The 15,176-nt window shown below is 38.1% G+C and overlaps 1 protein-coding gene across 2 annotated transcripts in view; it reads left to right on the forward strand.

Annotated features, from left to right (window-relative positions):
* Positions 1-15,176, forward strand: part of slc12a2 (solute carrier family 12 member 2) — a 78,523-nt gene that overhangs the window by 41,299 nt on the left and 22,048 nt on the right. For both annotated transcript variants that reach the window (XM_059357366.1, XM_059357367.1), the window contains exons 8-17: positions 53-177; positions 779-863; positions 958-1,118; positions 1,198-1,305; positions 1,426-1,549; positions 2,895-2,996; positions 7,511-7,666; positions 9,117-9,216; positions 12,267-12,378; positions 13,479-13,619. In XM_059357366.1, coding sequence (XP_059213349.1) covers positions 53-177; positions 779-863; positions 958-1,118; positions 1,198-1,305; positions 1,426-1,549; positions 2,895-2,996; positions 7,511-7,666; positions 9,117-9,216; positions 12,267-12,378; positions 13,479-13,619 — 1,214 coding nt within the window. The remainder of the gene's footprint in view (positions 1-52; positions 178-778; positions 864-957; positions 1,119-1,197; positions 1,306-1,425; positions 1,550-2,894; positions 2,997-7,510; positions 7,667-9,116; positions 9,217-12,266; positions 12,379-13,478; positions 13,620-15,176) is intronic.

Here is a 15,176-nt window from a genome sequence, read left to right on the forward strand (position 1 = left end):
AGTTAGCTTCAGCCATGTGTGTCAGCTGTTTTCAACTCTGTTTCCCCGTCAGCTGCGATCATGTGGGAGAACATGGGTCCTGACTTCCGAGGGGAGACGTTCTTCTCCGTCTTCGCCATCTTCTTTCCTGCAGCCACTGGTATTCTAGCTGGAGCCAACATTTCTGGAGACCTCGCGGTAAGTGACCTGTGATGATTAAATATTATATACACTACTGGTCAAAAGTTTTAGAACACACCAACTTTTCCAGAATTTAATTGAAAATGATGCAGTATAATGTCTCAGTGTACTCTGAAATTAATGCACATTTGCAACATTTACAATTCTTTATTGAGCATGATAGTGTTTTGAAAGTAAAAAAAAGATTCAAAATCACATTTTATGTTGGACTAAAGGACTAAAAAAAGACACAAAATGACCAAAAAAAGACACAAAATGACTTACAAAGACATGAAAAGAATTCAAAAATGGACAAAATAGCCCAAGACTCCATAGAGTTAAGTTGTTAACCCACTTCTGAAAAAAGGCCTTCTTGTATAATTCTGAAATGTACATTATTTTCCAGTTTTGGTTAAGCTTACCTTTTTTTATTTACCTCTGGCAGTTCACCACTTACCTTTGTACCCTTTCAAGCTGTTCATTTGACTTGAACTGCTTGAATTTCAATAAAAAACTGGAAAAATTGGGGTGTTCTAAAACTTTTGACCGGTAGTGTATATGGTCATATTTTCCTGATGGATGCGTTCTTCACAGATGATCTTGTGGTTGTTTGTTGCAGGACCCCCAGCTGGCCATCCCCAGAGGAACCCTTCTGGCCATATTGATCACAGGAATAGTCTACCTGGGTGTTGCTGTCTCAACAGGTGCAGTAGTTCTACTATATGTCATATTTTTAACAACCTGCTTTTTTCCAATGAATTCCATTTCACAGTTTTTTGCATCCTTGTTTCTCACCAGGCTCCTGTATTGTGAGAGATGCCAGTGTTGGTCTGAACCAGACAGTCAGTTCTCAGTTCATGATGAACTGCACTGATGCTGCCTGCAAGTTTGGCTACGATTTCTCTTCGTGTAAGAACGACGAGAAGGGCTGCCCCAATGGACTCCATCATGACTTCCAGGTACGAAGCAGCTCTATCAGAAGATGTGCTTACAGTCACAGTGTGGGTTGTTTTAATCTGCCTTTTGTCTTTGGTCCAGGTGATGAGCCTGGTGTCTGGATTCGGGCCCATCATCACTGCTGGGATCTTCTCCGCCACCCTGTCCTCAGCTCTGGCCTCTTTAGTCAGTGCTCCCAAAGTTTTCCAGGTAAGACTTGACCCAAACGGCACAAAGCTATAGAACACATTACACTAATAACATGAGCAATTTACTTTCTGTAGTTTCTGTTAATAAACGACTAAAACTCACCGTTTTCCCTTTCCTCAGGCTTTATGTAAGGACAACATCTACCCTGGCTTAGACATGTTCGCCAAAGGCTACGGCAAGAACAACGAGCCCCTGCGAGGCTACATCCTGACCTTCGGCATCGCTCTGGCCTTCATCCTCATCGGTACGGCTGCACACACACACACACACACACACACACACACCGCTCAGTCCATTTAATCGTTATCCGCGACTGCTTTTCCTCGTTCGTGTTGCGGGGGCCCAGAAGCCAATCCCAGCTGACGCACTGCCAAAGGCTGTCTGCCCAGATTACCACAGGGACCTGATCACTTGTACTCTGAAAATAAAGCAACCCAATATACACCTCTTAACCCATTAAGGCCTAAAGCGCCTGGGAAAAAAATGCCTGGAAAACCTCTTCTTCTGGGCGATTTTCAAATGACCCCCTAAAACCTGAAGTTTTTCTGGAAATTCAACACCTACTAAATAATAGATTTTTCAGCCTCTGTAGCAGATAATAATGAAATTCAAAAAGTATTTGAGAGCTTATACCCGTGGCTTTCATGAGAAGTTGAGTTTATTTGTCCAAACCTTCAATAAAGTTTTTAAAAAAATCAACAAACTCAGCAAATGTTACATTTGACTGAATAAAAAATCCTATGCAATATACTAATACATGCCCATTAGCAAGATGCAAACATGATATGACCACTGGAAGAAATAGACATAGTTCTCATTAGCCTACTGTAATAAAAAAAAAATTATCATAATAATAATAATAATAACAAATAATAATAATACATTTTATATATTGCACTTTTCAGGGTACTCAACGATGCATAAAGTAATATAAGACATAAACAGTCATGATTTCTTATGTATCATCACAATCAATTAGCCTATTATTAATATTAATATTAAAATATCATTAATAATATTATTATTATCTCCAGATGGCCACAAATCTGTCTGTTCTTCGGTGAAAATATGTCGTCTAAAAACATATTCCTCATCCATAAATGCCGGTCGATTGGTTCCGAGGGTTCAAAGTCCAGATCAGCAATTAAATCATCGGTGCTGTTTTCATCAGATCTCTTCCATCACTTCCTGCTGAGCTCCTCCGCTATAGTCGTCTTCCTCCATGATTTCAAAGTTCTGGAAAAGTCCCATGTTGCATTGCGACACTCCCGCATGTATTCTGATCATGATTCTGATGCATTTCATTGGCCAAAAGACCGAAAATAGGTGGAAAAAAATACAAATACTACAAAATGACATATCCTCTGTCCCGGCCTTAATGGTAGAGTGACGCAACAGCGCTCCCGGTTTTAATGGTAGAAATGTGGTAATGCTTTCCCAGCGTCAATGGGTTAATGGTCTAATGAATAGACTGACTGACTGTCCAGTACAACTCTAATATTTTAGAACAAATATTGTTGTTTTGCTCTTGCTGAAAGCACGACAGGACCACTCTAACTTGACTGTTTTATTTTTTTTTTGATTTGCAGCTGAGTTGAACATAATCGCTCCCATCATCTCCAACTTTTTCTTGGCATCCTATGCCTTGATCAACTTTTCTGTGTTCCATGCTTCACTGGCTAACTCACCAGGTAAGAGCAAAAAAAAGTAATTAAAAATGTCCTAGATCCATAAGTCACGAGTCGTATGGTGTTTCATGTTGACAGTGATGCGAAATAATGGGGTTTCAAAGGAATTACTTTGTGGCTCTTTCCAGCTCAGGACATGATGAACTGCTCTAAGAGCTTAGAGCTCACAAGACAGCTTCTATCACAGACTGCTCCTGGAAACACACACACAGCCTGAGGTCAAATCATCGTGTCCTTTCCAGGTGTACTGCAGGCGCAATTAAATCATCCTTTACACTACTCGCCATTTATTGCAACAGAATAATAGATTTATGTGGCTCTTAACCCTTTGATGCACAACATATTGACACCCCTTCTAATGCACGCCAAGGGTCAAAAATGAAATTAATTCCCCATGTTATTTAATGCTGCTGTGTGTTTCTTTATCTTTTGATATCAACTTATTTTATGATTGAATATTCAAAGTATTCTTTAAATATCTTGTTTTTGATAACAACAGATCATTATTTCCATTTTGCCTCTCATACTTTTATGAAGAAGAAAAGTTTTTGTATTATTACATAGCTAACTACTTAGCTAAGTAGCTTGCTAAGCTAACTACTTAGCCAAGAAGTTAGCGAAGTAGTTAGCTTAGCAAGCTACTTAGCTAAATACTTAGCCAAGAAGTTAGCTAAGTAGTTAGCTTAGCAAGCTACTTAGCCAAGAAGTTAGCTTAGCAAGCTACTTAGCTAAAAAATGGATATGGGTAATTTTTCACCCATGTTGTGCATTAGAAGGGTAGTGACACAAAAAGGGATTTTATTAAAAAATGTGACAAGGAAAACATAAAAACTAGGATGTATGATGATCAGAAACAAACTGAGGAAAACCTGGAATACTGAATGATGAAAATAATTTATTGCAAAGATATAGAACATAAAAACTCTGTCGGGTCACTTTAGACCCATGTTGTGCATCAAAGGGTTAATGTGCCGGTGTAAGCCAAGTGGCTAATTTTCACCAGGCGGGGCCTGTTGGTGAGAGAAATCACTCTGATTGGCCGTTCAGCTGGAGCCAATCAGGGCGCGAGAGGACAAACAGAAGTGAGAAAAGCAAGCAAACGAGTCCAGAGGGCACAAAGACATTTTTTCCTGCTGTGTAATGATGAATGCATGAGAACAGCTTGCCAGGACAAAACAGCTTGGCGGACACGTACAGGGTTGAAGCTTTGCTCTTCTTAGAAATATCTGAATTATCAGCACCTTTTCCAGAGGTGATGTACAGCATACAAAATTGCTCTCCTATACATTTTTTCTAAAAGGGTCAGTTCACCAAAACCACAGAAAAGTATTCTCGGGTACCTCCGGTGGTTTCCATCTGTCCAGGTTCTCCAGATTTTGTCTCTAATGGACTGCAAAAAAAGAAAAGTTGGGTGAACTCAAAGTTTCAAGGCAACAAACTTCGATCAAATTTTAAGTTGGACAATTAAACTAAATATTTTAAGTTTTGTTTTTGAGTTTGCTCAACTCTGAATTTCTCTGGCACGATTGTAACGGCGCTATGAAATGTCAGCTAATGTTGTGACCACAATTTTGAATTAGCATTGATACGCTAATGGCTGCTCTTGTAGCATCTAGCCACTAGCATCAGTTAGCCGCTAGCTTTCGTTAATGACCAAATTTCACAACAAAGAAATAAGAGTTAGCAGAACTATTGTCCCTTGTTTTGAACCCCAACTTAAAGATATAAGTAACAACAACTCACCAACTTGTTTTTGAGCAGACAACTGGCTTCCTTTGTTGTGCTAACTTACATTATTGCCCTAAATGTCAGTAAGTTATATTTCCAAGTTTTACCAACTTAAATCACTGTTTTAGGCCAAAAAATACAAGTTGGCTTTTTTGCAGTGTGGACTGATTTTGCAGACGCAACAAGACAAATGATGAGTTGTGTTGCTTGTTAAGATGGAGCTGATTGCTTCACATATTCTTCAGTTGTTAGAATCTCCCTCTTCAACGTTTGTGTATGTTTTATATTTTTTAACATGAAAGTTATGAATCATGACCTGCAGTATTTGCAACAAGTAGCAGGTGGACAGGAAGTTGTAAAAGGTTTCCACTGCACTCTTAGTATTCTTACAAAAGCATAGTAAGTCCATATAAGGTTACTTCTAATCTTAAACATCTAGTGGTGTTTAAATACGTCCCTGAAAGACACAATCACCAGGTTTGAGTTGCACTACACTGTTGCCACACCTTTTTTTTATAGGATTTGTAGTGCATCAACTCAATCCTTCTCTGTCGGACTTCACTGAATAGTCCATCTAAAGACATCAAGTCTTCTAAACCTTCTTGTGTCTCTTCCACAGTGAGAACATATGAACATGTTTTGTAATTCAAGTGAACTGGCCCTTTAGATTGTAAAAACTAGCTAAATGAAATGCATATTCAGTAGTTGGTCGTCTTTATATTGAGTTCTGTGCTTTTTTCCCTCCACAATACCAAAGCTCTAGCAGAACTCCAGGTACAGATTCTCTATCTGCTTCTCATTCCTCCAAGCAGGTCATATAATTACATGGACTTAAATGGTACATTACTAAATTCAAGGCAGGCAGTAACACAGTCACTGCCCTGCAACCACAAACTATTAGCAGCCCATTTGGTGTTCTGACCTCTTCAGGGCCAATCTTTCCCCACTCTGGGGAACACATTAAACCCCTGCACGGGCCAGAAGAACAGCACCATCAATGTACCCTTTATGTCCTGTGGTTTGTTTTAGACTCTGTCATTGTGTAACCGCACACAGTCTGATTGTATCCCATCACTAAAATCCTACTAGTGTAGTTTCTGTGGTACCCAGTAAACAAATCTGGTCTCTAATAGCTGGTATAACCTCGTGGTCTCCAGTCTAACAGGCTGCTAACTCCCATTCTTTAACCCAAGCACATATCCAACTTAACTTAATCCATGCTCTTTAACAGCGATGTTTACATTATGAGACCGTGTTAATGATGAACATGATTGGAAAGTGTTTTATTATTTTTATGGAGGATGGCCGCATTGTTTCTAGTCTTTGGAATTGCAGGTCTGACTTAATCTGGTCCCAGTTAAGGAGACTTTGTCTGACTTCTACCCAACCTTTACTTGAAGTGGATTCCCTCAGTTTACCATAATTATTATCTTTATAAACATTATATAGATGCAGTATGTGAGAACCACTCTGAGAGCCCTTTTCCACCAGATTAGTTCTGGTTCTTGAACCTTGCTGCTATCCAGTGAGCCAGCCCACGTTTCAAATAAGTTGTATGCAGAATGACGATCAAAGACGCATCATCAATGGAATGCGTTGCACAACATAGTCTAGACAGAATTGTCCAAAAAGTGAAAGTGAGGAGCTTTTATGGGTACAAGTCGGGAACCGGCCTACTTTACTTATTTCAAGGGTGCTGAATAAAAAAAAAAGGTTCCCAAGCGAAATTTTGAGTTTTTGACCTTCTCATTTGCATATCAAAATGGCGGCTGTTGGCCGTTGGACCATTTTCCCCAAGTTTTTTTGTAAGTAGGCAATCAAAGGTGAGGAAATTAAGTTTCTAGATCTATAGTCTAGGGTCAGAGCAAGGATATAGTGGAGGCTCAGTGCCTTTTATATTTATATATATATATATATATATATATATATATATATATATATATATATATGTATATATATATATGTATATGTATATGTATATATATATATGTATATGTATATGTATATATATATATGTATATGTATATGTATATATATATATATATATATATATATATAAATATAAAAGGCACTGAGCCTCCACTATATCCTTGCTCTGACCCTAGACTATAGATCCAGAAACTTAATTTCCTCATCTTGATTGTCTACTTACAAAAAAACTAAGGGGAAATGGTCCAACAATTGTGCAAGATGGGCAATTTGGTGGTCATTTGATATACAAATTAGAAGGTCAAAAACTCAAAATTTTGCTTGGGAACCATTTTTTTGGACTCAGCACCCTTGAAATATGTAAGGTAGGCCGGTTCCTGACTTGTACCCATAAATGCTCCTCACTTCTTATAGAAGGTCTTTTTTCTGAAATCCTTCTAGACTAACGCGAGTAAACGGTTCTAGCAAGATGGCAGCATTGATTAGACACAATCTTTTGTTTTACAGATATTTTTTTGTATCACAAAATCAAGCATGGACCAACCGTTAATTGCACACTTTTTTTTCTTCCTTATCTTTTCCTTCTCCATCGTGCTTTTCCAACCTGTAGAATGTGTAATGGTGCACACTTTCAGCTCCAGGAAAACCTGATTTTTTTTTTTTATTTGGTTCAAGTTGGCAACCAAGTTTTTGGTTTCAAACAAATTTATTTTGGTCAAAATACTCCAAATGGTTCAAAATGAGTTTGGGACAGAACTGGTTCCATGATGGTGGAAAAGGGGGTATGAGTGTGTTTGATGTGTATAAATATAATTTGCCTTTTGTTGCCATGTGGTGACGTGTTTCCATTGGTGCTGTAGGGTGGCGGCCCAGCTTCAAATACTACAACATGTGGGTTTCTCTTGCTGGAGCGATACTGTGCTGTGTGGTGATGTTTGTCATCAACTGGTGGGCTGCTCTCCTCACCAACGTCATTGTTCTGGGTCTTTTTATCTACGTCAGCTACAAGAAGCCAGGTGAGTACAAGTACAAGTACGAGTTCACATCTTTCAGAACTTAGGACTTTCAGACATTGGTGCAAACAAACATTTATACCCTCGTAAGAATAAAAATGAGCCTTCATTCCGAAAACATGATACAATAGTGATGTAAATTTGACACTGACAAAAATTCTTAAATTAATTATTTTTACGTATTACCCCTTCTGGATACGGAATGAAAATAAAACTTTAACAGACTTCATTTTCATTTTTTTTTTTATTTTTATTTATTCTTCTTTTCGAACCGAAAAAAACCCCAAAACAACATAAACTACAACAGCGTAGGCTAGATGCATATACATATTCATACACATACTCACATAGACACCATTAAACAGATGTACATAAACATTTACACACATACAGTATATAAAGCCCTATTCATATACATGCATCTGCCCCGTTTAAGTAATAAGATAGAAATAAGAACCAGTTAACTTAATATTCAATATGCATTTCCTTATATCATTTTGGTTCGAAAAAAAGGGAGTAGGCTGAAGTATAAAATACTTATCTAGGCCTCTCCCCTGATACTCAACACACAAAAATAAGAAATTGTATCTCTATATATAGCCACTTAATGTCAAATAAATATTTATTATTGTTATTATTATTATTTCACTTCAAGCAGTGACATCCAACAGTTCCTTAACTAATCTGTTCCTGTGGCTCTGTACAAAACCAGGATACATCCAGGAAGTAATAAATCCAATCTGGAAAACTTCTATTCTAATTATTATAACCAAAGCTGCCAAAAAGTGCTGCAGATAAATCATAATCTTAGTTTTAGTATTTATTCAGTAGTATAAAGTATAAACAGCTCATAAAATCTAGCATATAATAAACCTAGACATTCTACATAGCATGAAGAAATGAAAGTAATGCTTGACTGAAGTAATTAGTGAGAAGACTGAACTAATTATCACAATTTCTATGTTAATATGAGGAGCATAACAATTTTTTTTAATTGTGTTCAGTCACTGTATCCAGTCAATCAATCAATCAATCAAACTTTATTTATATAGTGCTTTTCATACATATAAATGCAACTCAAAGTGCTTTACAAAAGAGTGTTTTGTCCCAAGACAAATCCCAATGTCTTGTGTATATTATTGCTTTCTACATATAGAATACATGCATAATAGATCGATACATGCATAATAGACTAATGATGATCTGAACCCATATGTGTCATGGCACCCCCCAAACACACACTGCACCTCTTCAAACACAAAGCTGGCCCTGCAGCTCTGAACACACACCTGTGTGCACACTCAGTTTGACATGCAGCTACACACACATACGAGGCCTTCACGTCGCCTGTAACGCCACATGTGTCAGACGGCCTTTGTCCCAGCACCATGACCCATAAACACACTTCCCAACTGCTCTGTGTGTTTCTGTCTGCATGCGTCCTCCCCTCCAGATGTGAACTGGGGCTCATCCACTCAGGCTCTGACCTACCACCAGGCCCTGACCCACACGCTGCACCTCAGCGGAGTGGAGGACCACATCAAGAACTTCAGGTACAAAACACAAAGACACACCCCGACTAACATAACTTAACCCTATAAAGCCTGAACCACTAAATAATTGCCAGAAAATTCTTCTTTTTTTAAACTGGAGTGTTTCTTGAACCTGCTGACAGGTAATTTTAAAAAAAAATCCAAAAACAATAGGGATATATGATTCTAGTTTGTATCATATTTGATACATCAGTTCTTTTTGTGCAATTTGTTGCTCACAGTTTGTTTTTCTCGAACTAACAACAACATATAAAACCCAACATTTTTAACCTTTTAAGGCTTTACTTTCTTTTAACATTTTCCTCAAACATGCAAAATCTGTTTTTCCATGTAACACAACATCGTACATCTGCTGATATGAAGTTTTCACGCAGCAATGACTGATCCACCAGTGGAACCTGCATATACATTTTTGCTATATCTTGTATTTTTGTGCAATTTGTTGCTCTTTTTTTTTTTCTTCAACAGGTTTTTCAGGAAAAAAATATCGCACTGATGTATAGGTCTCAAAAACTTGTGTATCAAATATGATACACTTGGCTTTATAGGGTTAAAGTGGAGTGAATGATATTGTTTGTTTATTCTGTGTCTATTATCATGTGGCATTTTCATACAAAAACAATGCTTTTTTTCCTTCCTTAGAATGGGGAACACTATCCAATCCACTTTATTTATATAGCACAATTTTAGCAAACACAAGGTTCCCAAAGTGCTGCACAAACAATGAATACATAACACAATACAAAGAGATGTAGTAAACAATAGAACAGTAAGATGCAATAAGATAAAATAAATTAAAAATGGGATAAAAATAAATAAAATAAAATGTAAAATGTAATGCCCGCACAAAATAAAATATGCATGAATACAATAAAAACACTACCATGTTGTAATGTTTTTAAATGTAAGAATGCTCAGTGCATCTGTATAAAATATAAATATTAATGGAAGAGATTATAGTTAGAAAAGTTCCCAGGTTTGGACCAGGAGCTATCTGATCAAATAATAAGGAAACAACCCAATGGTGTGTTCACAATTAAAGCTAAGACAAGTTTTGGCGTGACATTTTCCCAGCTGCAAATAACGTTGCATCTGTTGACATTTTTTTAGCTCACAAGAAATTAGCAATATGGTTTTGCCTGTCAGTGTAGAGACTGATTCTCCTGATGTCCTTAGCTCCTCAAAATGACTTTATTTATCCCTGAGGGGGGATTCAGTTAGTCTGTTTGCTCTGTTAGAATGAGACAGCCTGATGACTGTCTTGTTGATAAAACATGACTGATAAAACATCTGCAGCATCTTACTACAGATGTCCAGAGATCTGAGCTTCCTTAAGAAAAAGAGGCGGCTCTGCTTCTTTTAGTAGAGAGCGTCAGTGTTTAGGGACCAGTCCAGCTTATTATCCAGGTATACACCTCATGGAGGGAAAATGATTGTAACGACTGTGTAACCACCAGGTTCAGACTAGCATTAGCATAGTTAGCTCAGCTGCTGGCTATCCCCTCCTTCTCTTTTTTTTTTTGCATCTCATCAAGATGATGGAGTTTGATACTCAGCCCTTCAAATATTTTTGGCAAGATTTGTCAAAACTGGTTGTAAGATTATCATATACAGTCTATAGTTTACAAGTGCAGTACACACAAATACTGAGTACAAAGTAAGCTGCACGTTGGTCAGTGGATGCAAAAGTATTTGTCCAGTGTGGTGAAATTTTAACTTTATTTGGATATTTTCTAATGTAGATATAAGGTCATAAAACATCATGAAATGTCATGTGTACACAGAATTGCATCATCTAATCAAGGCAATCACTCATGAGACCCTGTGTCACATGGATCAACTTGAAAAACTTCATTAAAACTTGCTTGGAATCATTTATCTGTAGGACAGAAACACGATATGATCATATTGTCAAGATATAATTTTCTATATGATGACTATGGTGTCAGTCAGCCCGGGTTTTGTCAACACGTAACTGTCCAATGTGACTCATGTACTGTTCTTTTTCCATGAAACATTCGCAGTTTTACTGTCTCTCAGACAAAGGAAGCAAATGTGGGGAAGGTGGAGATGATGTGAAACATCGAAAACATTTATCCTGACTGGGTGTGACCACTAATCATGAGACAAATGGGAATAAAACTGAAGCATGATTGATAAACAAAAAAATTTTGTAATAGCATGTATTTGTATATCATGGGCTACGGTCAGACTGCAGCCTGAAGTGACCCAAATCCGATTTTTTCGCCCCTATGCGTCCTGCATCTGATCTTTTAATGACAGTCTGAACGACACAGATCAGATTTTTTCAAATGCGATCCAGGCCATTTGGATATGTGCTCCTAAAACCGATACATATCTGATCTTTTGACATGCGACTCCAGTCTGAACGGCCAGGTCGCATCTATCATACATAGGCTTCCTGCTGGCGGCCATGTTTTCCGCTACTTCCGTAAACACTGAGCACGCTCGCTGCGTGTGACATATGCAGGACACTTTTGGTACGTTTAAAGTTCACACTGGAGATCACATACAAGTCGCATTTAATTGGAAATGTGAACGACCTTGCAAAAAAATCGGATTCCACAAAAAAATCTGAATTGAGCATTAAGCCCTGCTGTCTGAACGGAGCCTTGATGTCCATCCCCAGCAAGTGTTACAAGTGTTCCTTCTCTGAATGCCTTCACATGTGGTGTAACTACACATGTAGTAGTGATAATGTGCTCTGTGCTGTTCCCATGGCAGCAAACCAAGCAGGAGATTAACAGGCATCTGATGGTGTCTTCAGAATGACTCGTGTGTTCTTCCTCTCTCCGCCTCCATTAAATCCCATGGTGCTTAACATATTTGCTTTGATGTGCGCTACTCTGCTCCTGTTTTTTTTGTGCTAAGAAGACTAGAGGCCACTCTGAAGGTCAGGTGAAAAAGTGGCTGCAGGAGTCATTTCAGTAATGCTGTAAATGTCAGCGCAAAGGATGAGAGGGAATAAATGCTTTATATGTACAATAGAAATGGAGGCAAATAGTGACATGTTGATGTTTTCTCTGTAGACCCCAGTGTTTGGTGATGACTGGTTACCCCAACTCTCGTCCAGCTCTTCTTGATCTGGTGCACAGCTTCACCAAGAACGTGGGCCTGATGATCTGTGGTCATATTCGCACGGTGAGTCGATACTCTGTAGTTATTATTGTTGTTTCTGTTACAAAGATCCTAAAAACATCCAACACAACACAGATGGTTGGTTGGAAATGGCTTCAGAGACCAATGGTGCCCTACAAAGCAAAGAGGCATTTTTGGTCAAAAATGGTCACACTATGACTTAGGCAATAAAGGCAGATTTCAAACTAAAAATCCACATACAAATTCTGAGAATTTGTGTACTTCATCTAGACAACATAGATATTTGTGTACTTCATTTTTTTTTTTTTACACAAAGATTGATTGCTCCATAAGTGAGAAACTTGCGTTTGTATATGCTTGATTTCCATTGACTTCCATTGTTTACATGAGGATAGAATTCAAAATACTGTCAAACATTCAGTTGTTGAGAGACAATTCTGAAATTCCCCACACTACTATGCCATCAAATATTTTCATATTTTCATGAACATTGGAGATTTTTGTAGCAGTTTGCAGTACTGTTTACGGAAACACATTTTCCACTGTATGTAGGCACAATTTTAATTCAAGTTCAAGTAGACTTTAACTTTAAACTTGGGACCAGCTACTGATCAATACTGTTTGCTTTTGCTTAACAGAATTCATTGTTTTTCCTTTATGAGACAGTTTTCCTTCTAAAACCTCTTACCTGTGTTTGCTCAGACAGAGTCTCGCTCCTTCTGAGTCACCTTAGAGCTCAGGAACGAGCTCTTCCTTATACATACTGTAAAAAACCTTTTACTAATCCCCTGCCAGGCATAACTGATTCACAATGGAAAGGCCATGTTGATTAGATGAATGTAGCCTCTGTGCAGCTCTTTGGAACACGCCGTCCTCCACAAGTAGCCTCTGATCCGCCTGCACTTCCTGCTCCTATTGCTTCCTAGTAAAATGGTGTAAACATTCCAAGCTAATGGCATTACTGTTTCCTGGCTAAAGAGCTGCTTGGTGAGCTCTTTTCTTCAGAAATAAACAAAGTCCTCAGTGGGCACATTCAGAGCAGGGTTGGGTTCTACAGATAGAGTTCTGATTAAACGAATCATTCTGTGATGTCTGACCTTGTGTGTGTGTGTGTGTATGTGTGTGTGTGTGTGTGTCCACAGGGCTACAGAAGGCCAAACTTCAAAGAGATGGCCACAGACCAGGCCAGATACCAGCGCTGGCTACTGAAGAATGAGACCAAGGCGTTCTACACACCAGTGTTTGCTGAGGACATGAGGCAGGGCACACAGTACCTGCTCCAGGTAGGAGACCAGCTCTAGCTGTCTGAAACGCACTTCCTTTTTTCACTTCTTCTTTTCTTCTTTAACCCACTGAGGCCTAAAACTCCTGTAAAACCTCTGGGTGATTTTAAAATAAGCCCCTAAAACCTTTTTTTCTGGAAATTCAACAGAAGTGTCAACGCTTCTACTGTTTATTTAATTTGTTTTTATTCTTATTTTATTTTTAATTCAGTCAGTCTACAGAAGAGCTTTGCTTGTTTCAGTTCCGTTTTTGTATTGTTTAAAAAGTTTAGTTTGACTTTATTTTTATTTTTTATTATAATATTGGGGTATTCATCAGGGGCCAGATTTAACAGGTTCAGAATAGGGATAACAATAAAAACACAGCACTTTGACTCACAGTCATGTGATATACATAAGTATAAGTAAGTACACAATGTCAGTTCAGTTTTTATTTGATTACAGTTAACTAAGTTTTGTTTTAGTTCATGATCCCAAGCAAAAGGAATGAAAAAATATGAAAATAATTCACAAGATGGGCTGCCTGATTATTGATTAGACAGGCTTTATTCCATGTATTATATGTATCCCTACCCAGCTCCAAGTCTATTGGTTCCTGCTCAAAATGTCAACCTAAAAAAACTCAAACTTTTGTCAAAATATACTGCAGTGTGTGTGTTCAGTGTGTGTGTTTAACAACAAAAGAGGGAGAAGATATATATAGATACAGCCTCAGTACAGCACTCAGGATTTGTTGACAAGAAGAAAAATGTGGAACAACAAAAGGGCTATTGTCGATCCTAAATAAGATGTTCAACTTCTTAAATTTAAACTCATTTTCGAAGGCATCAAGTTCAATTAGGCAGGGAACTGGAAATGTCAAAAAAAGGCAAAAACAAACGCAAAAACTTGCAGCAGGGTGAGAGCTCCTCTTGCAGCTGACAGCTGCATTCCAGACTGCTCAGCTCTGATTGGTTGTTTTTGTTCAGGCGCCATTAAAAGCGCTAGGACGAGGCAGAGGATCATGATTATCTGTGTCATGTTCAGCTGTCAGGCTACATGTTAGCACCTCTGGCTCACAGAGTCCCACTCTGGCTCCTCCAGCTTCCTCCCACAGTTCAAAATCATGCAGCAGGTTTAATTGTTGACTCTAAATTTCCTGTAGGAGTGAATAAGGCCCCAGCGACCCGATAAGCAGTTAAGGATAATAAATGCATGAATGAATGTAGTGCTGTCAGGATAAAGTGACATTTTCAACAAATATGACAGAAACTCCTTCCTATAAAACTGCCGGAAGCATTGCTGGTGGTTGGATGTAATTACCTGTATTCTGGTGCCTTTCTTTGATACTTTTATCCAGCTACTAGCATGAAGAAAATGATGGGTGCATTTTTTTTATTTCATCCATAGGCCGTGGTTGATCCCAAATAAAGTATTTCAACACACTGAAAATCTAAAAGTACAGAAATAGATTTATAGAAATAGAAATAGAGCCATCTTTAACAATAACCATTCATTGTTTATTTAGACATGACAATCGCTCCAAACAATGAAAAGTAATACTTTTACAGAAAACAC

This window comes from Centropristis striata, chromosome 19, assembly GCF_030273125.1.
Source record: "Centropristis striata isolate RG_2023a ecotype Rhode Island chromosome 19, C.striata_1.0, whole genome shotgun sequence".
NCBI classification, from domain to species: Eukaryota; Metazoa; Chordata; class Actinopteri; order Perciformes; family Serranidae; genus Centropristis; species Centropristis striata.